The 13,561-nt window shown below is 41.4% G+C and overlaps 1 protein-coding gene across 3 annotated transcripts in view; it reads left to right on the forward strand.

Annotated features, from left to right (window-relative positions):
- furinb (furin (paired basic amino acid cleaving enzyme) b) overlaps positions 1 to 13,259 on the forward strand; it is an 80,920-nt gene extending 67,661 nt beyond the window's left edge. For 2 of the 3 annotated variants that reach the window (XM_026310510.1, XM_026310511.2), the window contains exons 9-17: positions 888 to 974; positions 2,178 to 2,390; positions 4,210 to 4,310; positions 5,904 to 6,007; positions 7,315 to 7,432; positions 7,660 to 7,839; positions 8,012 to 8,139; positions 8,762 to 8,890; positions 10,230 to 13,259. In XM_026310510.1, coding sequence (XP_026166295.1) covers positions 888 to 974; positions 2,178 to 2,390; positions 4,210 to 4,310; positions 5,904 to 6,007; positions 7,315 to 7,432; positions 7,660 to 7,839; positions 8,012 to 8,139; positions 8,762 to 8,890; positions 10,230 to 10,945 — 1,776 coding nt within the window. In that variant the 3' untranslated portion in view covers positions 10,946 to 13,259. The remainder of the gene's footprint in view (positions 1 to 887; positions 975 to 2,177; positions 2,391 to 4,209; positions 4,311 to 5,903; positions 6,008 to 7,314; positions 7,433 to 7,659; positions 7,840 to 8,011; positions 8,140 to 8,761; positions 8,891 to 10,229) is intronic. The other variant, XM_026310512.1, reaches the window with a different exon arrangement.
- The last annotated feature ends 302 nt before the right edge of the window (positions 13,260 to 13,561 follow it).

Here is a 13,561-nt window from a genome sequence, read left to right on the forward strand (position 1 = left end):
TTGCTCTAGTCCTACAACATCACACATAGAGTAGAAGCATATTTATTCCAACGTTCAGACAAGAGGTCATTTCTGTGATGGAGATGTAGGAATCCATTAAGAAAATTAAATGGATAATCCTTTTAAAAAACACTCTGAACACAGTGAACATTTAAAGTCTGTCTTCAGGTCAAATTGAGGTCCCTTTGTACGGTTATGGGCTTAATTTCTATGATTAACTACGCCGGAGTTGCAACAACGCTGTTAAGGAATCAGAGATTCCAGTGTCTTTGGATTTGTTGAGGGTGTGACATCAAAATACTGGAAATGATGTGATAGGACACAATCACAATCTTTAATAAAAGGAGGAGCAGAACAGTCTTGCAGCTTTTGCTTCACCAAAGATGTTAAGTTTCTCATGTTTCTCAAGTTTCTCATGTTCCTCATGTTCCTTTTTGTATTGTTTGGTGAATGTTAAATGTATGCTTTATGTTTGTTTTCTCCCACCTTATTAATGTTTCATTCAATCCACTATTTTGTTATTCATTCTCTCTGTACGTGGGATGTACTTTAAGTGAATTCCCTCCACTTTCTTTTATATCTCTCTAACTATTAACATTCATTTATTTGGCACCTTTGATAAAACACTCAAAAATTACTTCACAGGAAAGATTAAAGATAAAGATATAAGCTCTACCAAAAAAAAAAAAAAACATCTGATTCTGTTTGCAAGAAGAGAATCATAATATAACATGACAGCAAATGTAAAACTAATTAAAGCCAATTTAAAAAATAAGTTTCTCTGACTCTAACAAAAGGACATTGAGGTCACTCACTACCCAGAGGCTTTTTCAGAGCAGTGGAGCCCTGACAGCAAATGCCCTGCCGCCCTCTGTGTCTGTCTCCAGCCCAGCCCCCGGGGACAGTCAGTATCAACTGGTCAGCAGACCCCAGGCTACCCAGGCTACAATCCACGACATACTGAGAGAAAGAAGGTCAGCCATGGAGGAAGGGGGCAGACCAAGTCGTGCCTTAAATATAATCAGTAAAAGTTAAAAATCGATTCTAAAGGGCAGAAAAAAACAGGCCCAAATGGACAAAATGTGCACAAATTTCCTGCAACTTGCACAAATGGCAGCTGTGTTTTGTACAAGCTGAAGGCAGACCATCGATTGCTGGGGCATTTCAGCGAATAAAAAGTTACAGTCTACCTAATCAGCTGGACACAAACAAAAAAATAAAAAGGAGTTTGTGTGTCTTGGAAGAGAACGAACAATTTAATCTTAGCAATGTTCCTGAGTTGACAAATGACACCATTTATTACTTTGCTAAAAATGTTTAATGTCATTTTGATCTGACTCATAAACCACTGCAAGACCTCTAGCCCCCTGTTGGCAAAGGAGCTAAGTCTCTATTCCATGTGGTCTGTATACTCTGGGAGCATACAGTCTTACTGCCAGACATTTATCAGGCCTCTAAATTATATTCAGCTTGAGTAGATTTGGTAATTACATTTCTTTTGTTTGCTATCTGATGTTCTGCTGCAATAAGTCGCCTGACATCGTGATGTATTAATAAGAGTTATGCCTACAGTTGTTCAGTGTTTCTGGAAGGGAGCAAATAAGTAACAAGGCATTTAAGCAGTGAGACAGACGTCTTTGTCAAAGGCAATTTTCGTCTTCAACTTCAACCAGTGCATGTTAATCTTTCTCTCTTCCTCCCTTCACCTGTGTCGATTACTATACTACATGGAAGTGTATATACTGTGGCTTCAGAAAGTCTTCACTTTGAAGAACAAGAAATTTTTGAAAATGAAAAATCTAAAATGGAAATCTCTCATTTACAAAAGTATGAAGAAAGTAAGTGTACCCAGGAGCACAGTTGACTGACTGATGATTGTAACAAATGGACAAAGAAGAAAATTTTGTTGTACCTGAGTCTGGCAACAGTCCAACATGACAATGAAGCATAAAGACAAGACCATTTTTGACTCTTCCTGTGTGGCCCAGCATAGACCCAGACTTTAAGCCCATAAATTACCTGTGGAGAAACTGTAAATGTCCAAAAACATGTTTTTACTTTGTCATTATGGGTTATTGAGTATTGATTAATGGACAAAACACACACATAGTAAAGTATGCAAAAAAGTGAAGGGCTCTGAATACTTCCTGAAGCTGTTGTACATCTTTTCACCCCAGGGACGCAGTGGACTGGGCTCCATCTTCGTGTGGGCCTCGGGTAATGGCGGCCGGGAGCAGGACAGCTGTAACTGTGACGGCTACACCAACAGCATTTACACCCTGTCCATCAGCAGCACCACGCAGTCCGGCAACGTGCCGTGGTACAGCGAGCCCTGCTCTTCCACCCTCGCTACCACCTTCAGCTCTGGAAACCCGGGAGAGAAACAGATAGTGGGTGTACTTTCAAACACACATTGAACATTTCAGATGTTGTGTAGGATTGTATTTATATTTGGGATCTTCAGTACACTGTAAATGGTAGCATTGCAAAAAAAGGCATATATCTCATCTGTTCCTTTGGCCTTATCAGTCGACCAAAAGTAGATGCTTGGATGTACATCTAAGCTGAACCCTGTTCGAGTGTATAGGCACATTAATCTTGTCTCCCTGAAATCAAAAACAGGCATCAAATTGTCAAAATCAGAATAACTGATGTGTAACAAACAGTCAGCAAAGCTGACAAACATTGAGAGGTGCCGCATGCTTCCTTCAAGCTGCTTGTCAGCTGAAGAAAAGACTTGCCTCAGGGACATAGAATAACATAAAACAACCATAAATCTGCCATTCCCTCCAAAATACACCAGAAGCACGCTGCAGGCAAGCAAACACAGCTCATCAAATGGCTGCAATTGAAGCCACAGTGGCTTTAATTGCAGCTTCAGCAGTCAGAAACTCTTCTTTGTTGTATTAGAATTATATGCTTTTTTGGTCAAAACTAGCCTTTTGTTGACTTTGTCAGATTTTTGTTTTTGGTAAATTTGTGTCTAGACCATTAAAGTACAAGCAAGCCAGGCTTTCAACACGTTCAACCAGACTCGCAACAAGTAGCTCATTTAGTTGACAGATTTGGTCACCAGCCATCTCCTGAGGTCTCAGATTTTGCCAACAAGAGCCAGAGAAAAATAAATGTGGACTCTATCACCTCCACCTAGGCCTTATCTCCACTCTTTGTTGTAATTAAACTTCTCTGGTGTTCACACAGAGAAAAAAACAAAACGTAACTGCTGTCACAATCAAACGCATAGTCTTGCTGTGGGAAAAAACACAAGTTCTGTAATTGCTTCTCAAGGCACTGTGCTTGATACAGTGTTTGTCAGCACAACAGACATACAAAAACAGTATTTGCTCAAAATCTGGGCTTTTAAATGATCAAACAATTACAGGACTGGTTGCTCCTGTGTTGTAGAGTTATTAGAAAAGGCTATGTTAATAACAGTTGCAAACTAATTGCCTTAGTAAATATGTTTCTAAGAACAAAAACATAATCAGTGTTTGACTGCAGTTACCTGTTATTTTGATCATTTATTAATCGGTGGAGTTTTTTTAATTTGCTTAATTGATAATTTAATGAGGTCAGTAATAGGGTAAAAATGCCTGTCACATGTTTTTCCTTTGATTTGGTCAGCAGTGCAAATCATAAAAGTTTTCATTTTCACCCAATTCTGCGCTCTAACAGCTGGCCAGTGCAGGTGCCTGTGCTCTGTTTGTTTACTCCTCTGACATGCAGACATCTTTCTGCAGATAATGATCATTAGTGCCACAATCTGTCAGGCCAAGAGTTGCAAACCAAGAATCTGTCCCTAACCTTCACAGCTCGCCTCGCCCTCTGGCTTCTTTGTCATTTCTGATGTGTCCTCATCACGACCCAGACAGGCCTTATTAACTTTCTGGCACTGACAGAGATGGAGAGCAGAGGTGTACCCGGAGTGCTAACATACTTTGTTTCACCACCACCCTATGCAGCCAGTCGGGTTTGGCTGACATTCACGGTCCTGGCTGTGACCCTTTGGCAGTGATTCACAGACCTTAGCCTGAAACTACCTGCACATTCTCTCTTCTCCTCCTCCTCTCGTTGTCCCCGGCCCTCCCCGTCTAACACTCAGCCTCTCTCAGCATGAATCCTCACTCATGCTGAAGTGGGAAACTTGCTGTGTAGTGTGTCTCTCCTTTTGTATTTCTTTGCACATCTCTCTTTTCTCTTATTTCCAAGGTGACTACCGACCTGAGGCAAAAATGTACAGACTCTCACACGGGGACGTCTGCTTCGGCCCCACTGGCTGCTGGGATCATCGCTCTGGCTCTGGAGGCCAAGTGAGTGACATCAACACAACTTCCTCCTGTACCCACAGAGATATTTTTTGTACTCAGCAGGCTTAGAAGATCACAAAAGTAAACAGTACTTTGATTTCATTTTATTGTAAACTTCACTGGATATGCTGGACTGTGTGCTTGTGGGACATGTATGTGTGTGTATTTGTGAGTGCGTCTGGAAATGCGCACACGCATCTGGGAGTTGGCGATGGCCTAAATTCCAGTCCAGAAATTCTCCCCTCAGCAAATTAAGCATTAGATAATCAGTTAATTAGCAAGACAAATCAGCAGCAACAGCCCACACAGACATCTGAGCACCTGTGGGTCCGGCAGTGAAATTTTTCAACTCTTAAATTTCTCCCATTCTCACTTACTCATGATTACAAGTATCAGACTGCAGGTTTTTGCCAGTAGGTCTTACGTGTGCTCTATTTTGCTCTTATCTGCAGGTGTATCTTTTTTGTGTTAGGTCTTCTTATCAGTTGGCAGTCCGCTGTTCTGCATAATTCTCCTGGTTCCTACATTAGTGATTAGCTGATCCATCCTCAGTGTCCCAGGTTTATCTTATTGCTGTCACCTCTGATATATCATAAAAGAAGAGCAGTAACTGACAGAGTTGAGGTTTGCTTTCAACACCAGTGTCAGCATTTGTCAGTGAGCAGCCTTTCCTTATCCACTCCCCTCCTGGCACGCAGCAGAAATAACAGGGCAGCTACTTTATCAGATTTAGAGATGGGAATCATTTAAATGTTGTGGCTTTCTGCTTTTTTATTATTTCATTATTTTCCCCCATTTGCTCTTGGCTGAGGTGACATTGAGTGGATATGGGGGGATCTTGTCCATTAATAACACATGAGAGAATGTGAGATGTGAATGCTGATGTGCAGAGTGGTGGAGGTGATGGGCCACAGTCCAATTCTGTTTCTATTTCTGTCAACTGTGCTGTTGCACTCAATAAACAGTGTGATTCACGGTTTGATTATCTTAACGCACAGAGCAGGTTTCTTCTTACTGGTGACTCGGAGGCTTCTCCACCAAATGCTTCTCTGCTGTTCCTCTTAATAAATCTATATTAAGAAAAAACTTTTGTACTGGGCTTCTACTGTGCAGAGGGTGAATCCATCCCCCAGTCCCAGACCTCATTAGAAACTATCATTACAGAGAGGTGTAGACACAGCCCTCCGAGGAATTGTATTCACTGTTTTACTGTGTTCCCTGACCTTTCAACACAATAGGCTGTGATATACCTTTAATACTGGTGTTTTACACTGGTGTGAATGCCATAATCTGAGCCCATACCTTTGTTATGGTTGACTGATGTATCCCTCAGGGCTTCTTTTACATCTTAGTATAATATTTCAGAACTGTATGGCTGTCTTCGGTGTATATAGTGAACTGGATCACATATCAGGTGTGTCTACAGTCATCTGACCTTTTCCATATCCCATAGCATTTCCACTGCCGTACTGTCGTGCAGTTGAGGTCAGCAAAATCTGACTTATCTCATTATGTGCATAATGTAGAAAGTAATATCTTCAGCTATTAAATGACAGAAAGTCTATATACTCTGCTTGCCTTCCTGTAACTGTGCAGTATGAATCTGACCTGGAGGGACATGCAGCACCTGGTGGTGAGAACATCCCGGCCCAGGCACCTCAATGCCGGAGACTGGAAGACCAATGGAGTGGGACGCAGAGGTGGAGACTAGACTGGCTAGTGCAAATCAAGCACAGACACTAATATACTGTGTTATATTTGTGCCTTATTCCTGAGAGACTGTAATAATAATTGAATTTGAGCTAACACTAATCTATCACCCAGTAAATGTACACTACATTTAAACACAGTAATAACTCCCTTCTCTCTTGCTGCTCCCAAATATTTGGATACTTCACCTGCACAGCATTAGTTCAGCCTCACAGAGCATTACAAAATGCCAGCTTATTACACACTGTGGGGACATCAGTCATCTGTGAATTGTGATCAGCTGATTAGTATCCAATCTGATTGCTTGGAGGCTTATCAGTTATTAGTGAAGTAGGGTAGGTAGGTAAAGATGTAGACACATCACAGCCACACACACGTAGCTTAGACAGTAGTTTATGCATCTCTAGTTAGTTATTGTAGTCAAGGTCCTGCTAACCTCTGCCAGATACATTGGCTGACTTGAACATTAATACATCAGATAACCAGTAGGTTTCCTTATATGTGCCTGTAGAACATGCTTCAATCACATTGCTTCATCTAAACACATTAGCATAAATCAGTGAGATTAGTGCTCTCTCTTTGGAAAACAGTCACACTGAGCCAGACAGCAGCACAACACAGCAGCCACAGACTGAACAATTACCCTGAAGTGTCGTTCTTATCTAACGTACAGACCTGAATATATACTGTATATTGTCCTGCACCTGGTGAAAAAGCAGCCACACATTGACTGGGAAGACATGCACTGCTAATGCCTTTTCCAGGCCAGATAGCTGATTAGCTGTTCAGCTGCAGCCAATTAAACACTATCTAAACATACCTGCAAATGTCTGCTTACATGTGGTCCTGGCAACACACTGTCTGCTCTTGACTTGTAAACTACAGCACCAGTTTGTTTACTCTCCCTTTTTCCTGTTGTGGCTCAAGCTGCCAGCTGCTGTCAGTCAAACACACACTCCAACACATCCGCCAGCCGGCCGAGATGAAAAGATTACTAAGATTTCCCCAAAGACTCTTTTTCTTCCTTTTAATTAGTAAAAACTGATTGACAATATATTTAAAAAACATGTTTACATTATTTTTGACTCCAAAAAGAATGACTAAATGTGGTTTCCATGTAACGTAGTTCCTGAACATTATAAGGAGCAGAGTTAAAGTTATTATTTCTGAAGGGAATTGCAGGAGTGAAGCACAAGTATAAAAATATCATATTACAATAAAGAGTGGATTGCTGATAGATCCTAGTTTCTTTGTGTGATCTCTGCACCACCAACCTGTGGATCTTTTTCTTTCACAGTGAGTCATTCATACGGTTACGGGCTCCTGGATGCTGGTGCTATGGTGGCTTTAGCGCAAAACTGGACCGCAGTGGGCCCACAGCACCAGTGTGTTCACACCATGCTCACAGAACCAAGGTTTGACGTGTGACTTGGAGTTGTGTATTTATGTGTAAACCCCAGTGAGTTTTATTCTCATTATGAGCGCTTGATATTCTATGATGTCGCCCAGCCTGATAAATATCACTGCATTCTCCTCTGAACTGAGACGCTTGCCTAAATTTGCAGCACAGCGCTACTGTCTGTGTCCATTTCAGCAGCCACACAACATTAACCACTCGTCCCTCCACTTGTCAAACCTGCAGAGATATTGGGAACAAGCTGCTATTCAGCAAGAGCGTGGATGCCTGCTGGGGACGACCAGAGTATGTCAGCTCTCTGGAACACGTTCAGGCTCGTCTCACTCTCTCCCATAACCAGAGAGGAAAATTGGCCATTCATCTGATCAGCCCACTGGGCACACGCTCCACCCTGCTGTTCCCCAGGTACACAGTAAAACACACCACTGTACACAGCAACAGCCAAGTCTTTATGTAAGCATCTCTGTCTGTGTCTCTTTCCCACACACAGACCAACATAACGTGAAGTGAACAACACTTTGTGCATGATACAACAGCAAAAGCAGACAAACGCGTCATCCTTCTCCTTTGCTTTCAGGCCCAATGACTTCTCCTCAGAGGGCTTCAATGACTGGGCCTTTATGACCACACACTCATGGGACGAAGATCCGCAAGGGGAATGGATGTTGGAAATAGAAAACGTTGCCGCAAATGGGCATGACTATGGTAACCCTACTCATCATCAGTCACATTAAACATATATTCATGCCAGCATTCACTGATCCCTCATCAACTCGGGTCTTCTTGCAGGTTTTCATGATTTTCTAAATAGTCTTCCTTCACGTCTGATTTTTCTCTGCCCCTTTCTTTCTCTAATGACACAGTTTGTACCAGTTTTGGTACTAGGGGAGCATCTCTCAGAAACACATAACAATTAGCACAGCTGCTGGGTAGAGAAGGATTCTTCTGCAAAAAAAAAATGTTTGCAGTGTATTGACTCTCTAAACCTCAGCATTTTGAGAATTATGTGTTATCTTTCGAAAGGTAAACAGCAGCATATTGTCACAATAAGTTAACTCTTTGGTTCCTGGAGCTTTTCTGCGACTTTGTTTACTCAGACCGGCAGGAGAAATGAAATCGGAATGCACTGGTGGTGTTGATCCTCCTCCAGTGTTGTGTTTGGTCTGTTTAAATCACTTTTTTTCCTTTCCTCCCACCTTCATATTCCCTTCTCAGCCACTTCACACTGTTCCCTCTCTGAGAAGTGCTAAATTGATATTCTCTTGCACATTTTAATACTCCGCTCTCTCTCTCGTGCACTCTGTTTCCCTCTCTCTCTGTCTGTCAGGTGTGCTTAGTCAGTTTACCCTCATTCTGTGGGGCACTGGACCCAGCGTCATTAACCCCTCATCATCTGACTTCCCACGGCCGTCCAACAACAGCTGCAAGACCTTCGATGCCCAGCAGATCTGTATCGGTGAGTCCAACTCAGAACAGGCACCACTTCATGCGTTGGTTTGTATAAGCACTGGCACAGGTGTTCTTACAAAACTGACTTTAGGTCAGACTGTGTTGGGTATTTCAACTTGTGAAAAGCGAATGTTGTGAATACAGATTGCCCATTTACAAGTCTCTTGTGCATCTGTTCACGCATGCACTACAAATATGCACATGCCATATGTCATGTTAGTTTGAATCAGAGTGCGGGGCGTATGGAGGAGCAGCAGGGGAGATTAAACCTGCGTCAGTGTGTGAGGTGCTATGTTTTCCACGACTGAGGCCCTCTCATTTAAAAGCAGATGAGGTTGGAAGCTTCATTCTGCTTTTCAACATTCGGACACTTTTTTTCTTAATCATCCAGACTTTACCGTAATTTAGTTATTTTCTGCATTTCAATAGTTACTGGTGATTCTTTTGAAATGAACTAACTTGGTAATGTTGTGACAATTATATAGAGAAATAGGACAAAATATTCAATTTCTATAACTTCTTCTTATGTGGTTATAAATTATAGGCCTACAATTTAGCAAATCCACAGAATGAGGTTTCTAAGAAAGAAATACTGTACATGTGTTTAAATGAATCTCACTTTTTTCATCCGTTTTAGGTTCTTTCAAGAAAATATCCACCTCTGCCTACAGACTTTAACGTCTGTATACAGCAACTGTTTTGTCATTTTTTAAATTAAAGTAAATTAGTTTTATTTTTTATTTTAATTGTACAGTGATAAAAATTTGAACTGCAACAATTGAGTCAAAAAAATGAATCTACAGCCATTGTAATAATTAACAATCTACAAACATTTGATGGTTCCTGCTTCTAAAAGTTGAGAAATTTGTGATTTTTCTTTCCTTTTCAAATATTTTTGGAGATTTAGACTTTTTAGGAGCATGGTGGTGTCTTTTTTAGCACTGTTGCCTCACAGCAAGAAGGTTCTGTTTGTTGCAATTATTCACAGTTTACTGGACTTTAATAAATCAAACAGTGACTTTAAGATCAGCCGATTAATCAATAATGAAAATAATTGTTGCAGACCTAAATAATATACACTAGACCTCAAGGATGTGTATGTATATGTATGGTGAGAAACATTGGATGAGCACCTGAATCTCTGTATATTCAGATGACAGTGTTATATTTCCTGGTCATTGTTATAGTGGGATTTTTTTCATAATAATTATCTAGATCTTTTTATGTTCTGTAATTCTTTCAGAAACTATGACCAAATTATGGGACTTAAAAGTTTAGTTGTCCTGGATGCCTTTTTCATTTCTGAATTGTATGAGACTTAATTTGCACTTTCATCTCCCATCTAGAGTGCAGTCCCAGCTTCTCCCTCTTCCTCCAGGGTTGTGTGAAGTTTTGTCCTCCGGGCTTCACCTCCGGGCCCCAGCTCCTCAACCTCTCCCTGGAGAACTGGGTGGACTCATCCTCTGTCCAAGCCTGCCTACCATGTAACCCCGCCTGCCTCACCTGCTCTGGCACTGGACCTACAGACTGTCTATCCTGCCCGCCCCACAGTCACCTGGTCCTCACTTCCTGCCTGCACCAGAACCAGGTCCAACGCAAATCCCCTCTAGCAGGGGGACTCCAGCATCAAGAAGCCCAGCCACAGAGGGAGACCCCAGCAGCAGCAGATGTCAACAGTGGAGATGGTGATGGTGAAGAACCTCCAGGGCTCAGCATAGCTCCATCCACTCAGCTGCATGCTGCTGTGGCTGTGCTCAGCTGTGCCTTCATCTTGGTGGCCTTTGTCGGGGTCTTCCTCTTGCTGCAGATGCGTTCAGGTGGCACTTCTTTACGTTGGAGGACCAAACTGCCGTCTGTGTATTCAGAGACGAGAGGGGCACGCGTCGGCTTTGGTTTTGGCTTTGCCCAAGGACAAGAGAGGAAGGCACGGATATGCTACAAGGGAATCCCCACTGTGTGGGGGGATGAGGACATGATCACATACGAGTCTGAATCAGACAGCGAGGAAGTGGACAGCCACAGCGAGAGGACAGCTTTTATTAAGACACAAAGTTCACTCTAATGAGCCTGCAGGAGAATAATGCAGGCTTAATCAAAAACACAAAACGCAGGCCTTATTGTCCCATTAACACCCCAGCCAAATGGATTCATAAGACATTTGTTTCTCATGTATAGCTGCACTGTTTACAGCTGCCTGCTTTCTGCTTAAATGGGTTATGACATGTGATTTTATCTTCAACCAAAGACACAAATATTAAACACAGTATTTCTAAGCTGTTAAAACACAACAGTCATGATATTTCATGTCTTTATTAACACCCCCACTAAACATACAAACTGAAACTTGAATGAAACTGGTAAAATCACCTTTGGCGTCAATGACCGCGAGCAGATGCTTCTTGTAGCTGCACAACGTTCAGGAGGAATTTTGGACATTATTCTTTACAGAACTGCTTCATCTCAGCCGTTTTGTTGGCAAGCTTCAGGCATTCTGCAGTTATTTTTGGAAGAGCAGTGACTTCCCCTGTGGTTTCTCCCCTATGGATACCATGGCTACAATGTTTTGCATATGGTTGACTCATGAATAGAAATGTTCAGCGGCTCCAGCGAACCCTTCAAGTCTTTAGCTGTTACTCTGGGGTTCTCTTTTACCTCACTTAGCATGCTGTGTCTTTGGCCGGATCTTGGCTGAGAACCCACATCGATGGAGAGTAGCCACAATACCAAATCGTCTCCATTTACAGCCAATATGTCTGACTGTGGTCTGATGAATACTCTGCAACCCTTTCAGGCTACATGCAAATCAACAACTCGTGATCTTGGGTCTTGTGAGATCTCTTTTATTAGACATGACTCACATCAACTGATGCTGCTTGTGAAACGTGAATATGAGCGTTTTTGATAAGTCAAGGCATTTCTAAACCATGCCTCCATCCTTGGAGCCCGAGGTTGCCACAATAACACCTGACTCTGAGTGTTGTCATCACTTTGTATGTTTAATGGGTGTGTGGAATAAAGACATGACAGGTTATGACTGTAAGTGCTTTATCAGCTTAGAAATATTGTGACTTTGTGAAGATCAGATCACATTTCATGACCAATTCAGGCAGAAAACCAGGAAATTGCAAACAGTGTCATTACTTTTTCTTGCAGCTGTATTTATTTAGATTCTTTTATTTATCTTAATTTGTTAATATTTTGATGTCAGATGTTTTTATTATGCATTTGACTTCATAATAATTTAAGATGTTATACAATTATTTCACCTAATTTTTGTTAATTACCTTCCTGCCATATTCTGTCTGATTTAAAGAGCCACTCTAGCAATTTACTATTTAATTTGCAATTTACTATTTACTATAAAATCACAGGATTACAAGTGATAGATGTCCTCGAAATGAAAACAGCAGGAGCTGAGATATCCTGACTTTTATTGCAAGGAATGGACCAAGATGATAAACACAGAATGCTCCATTTCCCATAAAGCAACTCAGTGTCATCTTTTTGTAAGAGCTCCCCCACCTAGTAAAATGTAAATGTCAAGTCTATGGCCCATGTTTGTAATGCAGTGTAAAACGGGTGCCGTGCCCTTGTAGATCAATAGTGTGTGTTACTTTATCAAATATGCATCTGCTTTGTCCCCAGCACAGACACCCGGCCGTCAGCACAGGCAGAGTTTAAATAAACTGGATTTGCTTTATTTTATCAGATTCCCAGCAATTTGCTAGCAAGAGGTTGCGAAGTTGATGTGCAGTTCATTACAGGTAAGAAAACATTAAATTGAAGATTTCTGCAGCCCTGTGAGACAGCATAATAAAACATCCTGCAGGCTGTTTGATAAGCAGGAAACTGTGGAAGATAAGCTGTTTTCAGTCAAACCGCTGAGGGAATTGCCACAACAGCACAGGCGTATCAGATACATCAGTCACAAAACTTTATTGACTTACAGTAAAGTAACACTTTTGTGGGTAAAATTAAAAAAATAAATAAAATAAACACTTAGCCCGAAGCTGCTTGGCTGACCTTTACAACATCTTTCTACATGGTTGCTACGGGTAAGAAATAAGATCATTTTATCTTCATTTTCCCCACAGAGTATGTATTGATTTTGCGGCACCTCTTGCTTTCCCTTTCTATTGTGAGCACCATACATTGAAAGACAAATACAAGGTTTATTTCCCATCTATAACAGTGTAGACATAACGCTACACTGGCTAAATCAAAACTTTGGATCTGAAGGCCAAAAAAGACAAAAATGAAGAGATCTTGTATGGCATTTTCTAGGTTTGTTTTATATCCTTTTTTATTTAACTGACAATGGTTGTTAATATTGTGGAGATCAGTTTCAGGCTGGAATAAAATGACTTTGGCTGTTGCATAGATATACAGTTTGTGTCTTTACTGCCAGGATTGAAAACTTTTAGGGTTTTATGCATCTTCAATTCAGCCCATGATACACAAACGCCACCCAGAAGAGCAGATGCTTCATCACTTCTTCATAGCTGTGTCATTGTTGCCAGTGTGTTTCCTTCTCTCTGGGCGTGGAGTTTTTAACAGGGTGCCAGCATTCTGTCTTCTGCCTGCTCTTCAGTTGCTGTGAGCATGTTGATAGAGAGCTTTCAAGGAACTGTTTTCTCACACTTCAATATGGTGGGCTTTTAAAAGTTTAAATTAAAAT

This window comes from Mastacembelus armatus, chromosome 6 (assembly GCF_900324485.2).
Source record: "Mastacembelus armatus chromosome 6, fMasArm1.2, whole genome shotgun sequence".
NCBI classification, from domain to species: domain Eukaryota; kingdom Metazoa; phylum Chordata; class Actinopteri; order Synbranchiformes; family Mastacembelidae; genus Mastacembelus; species Mastacembelus armatus.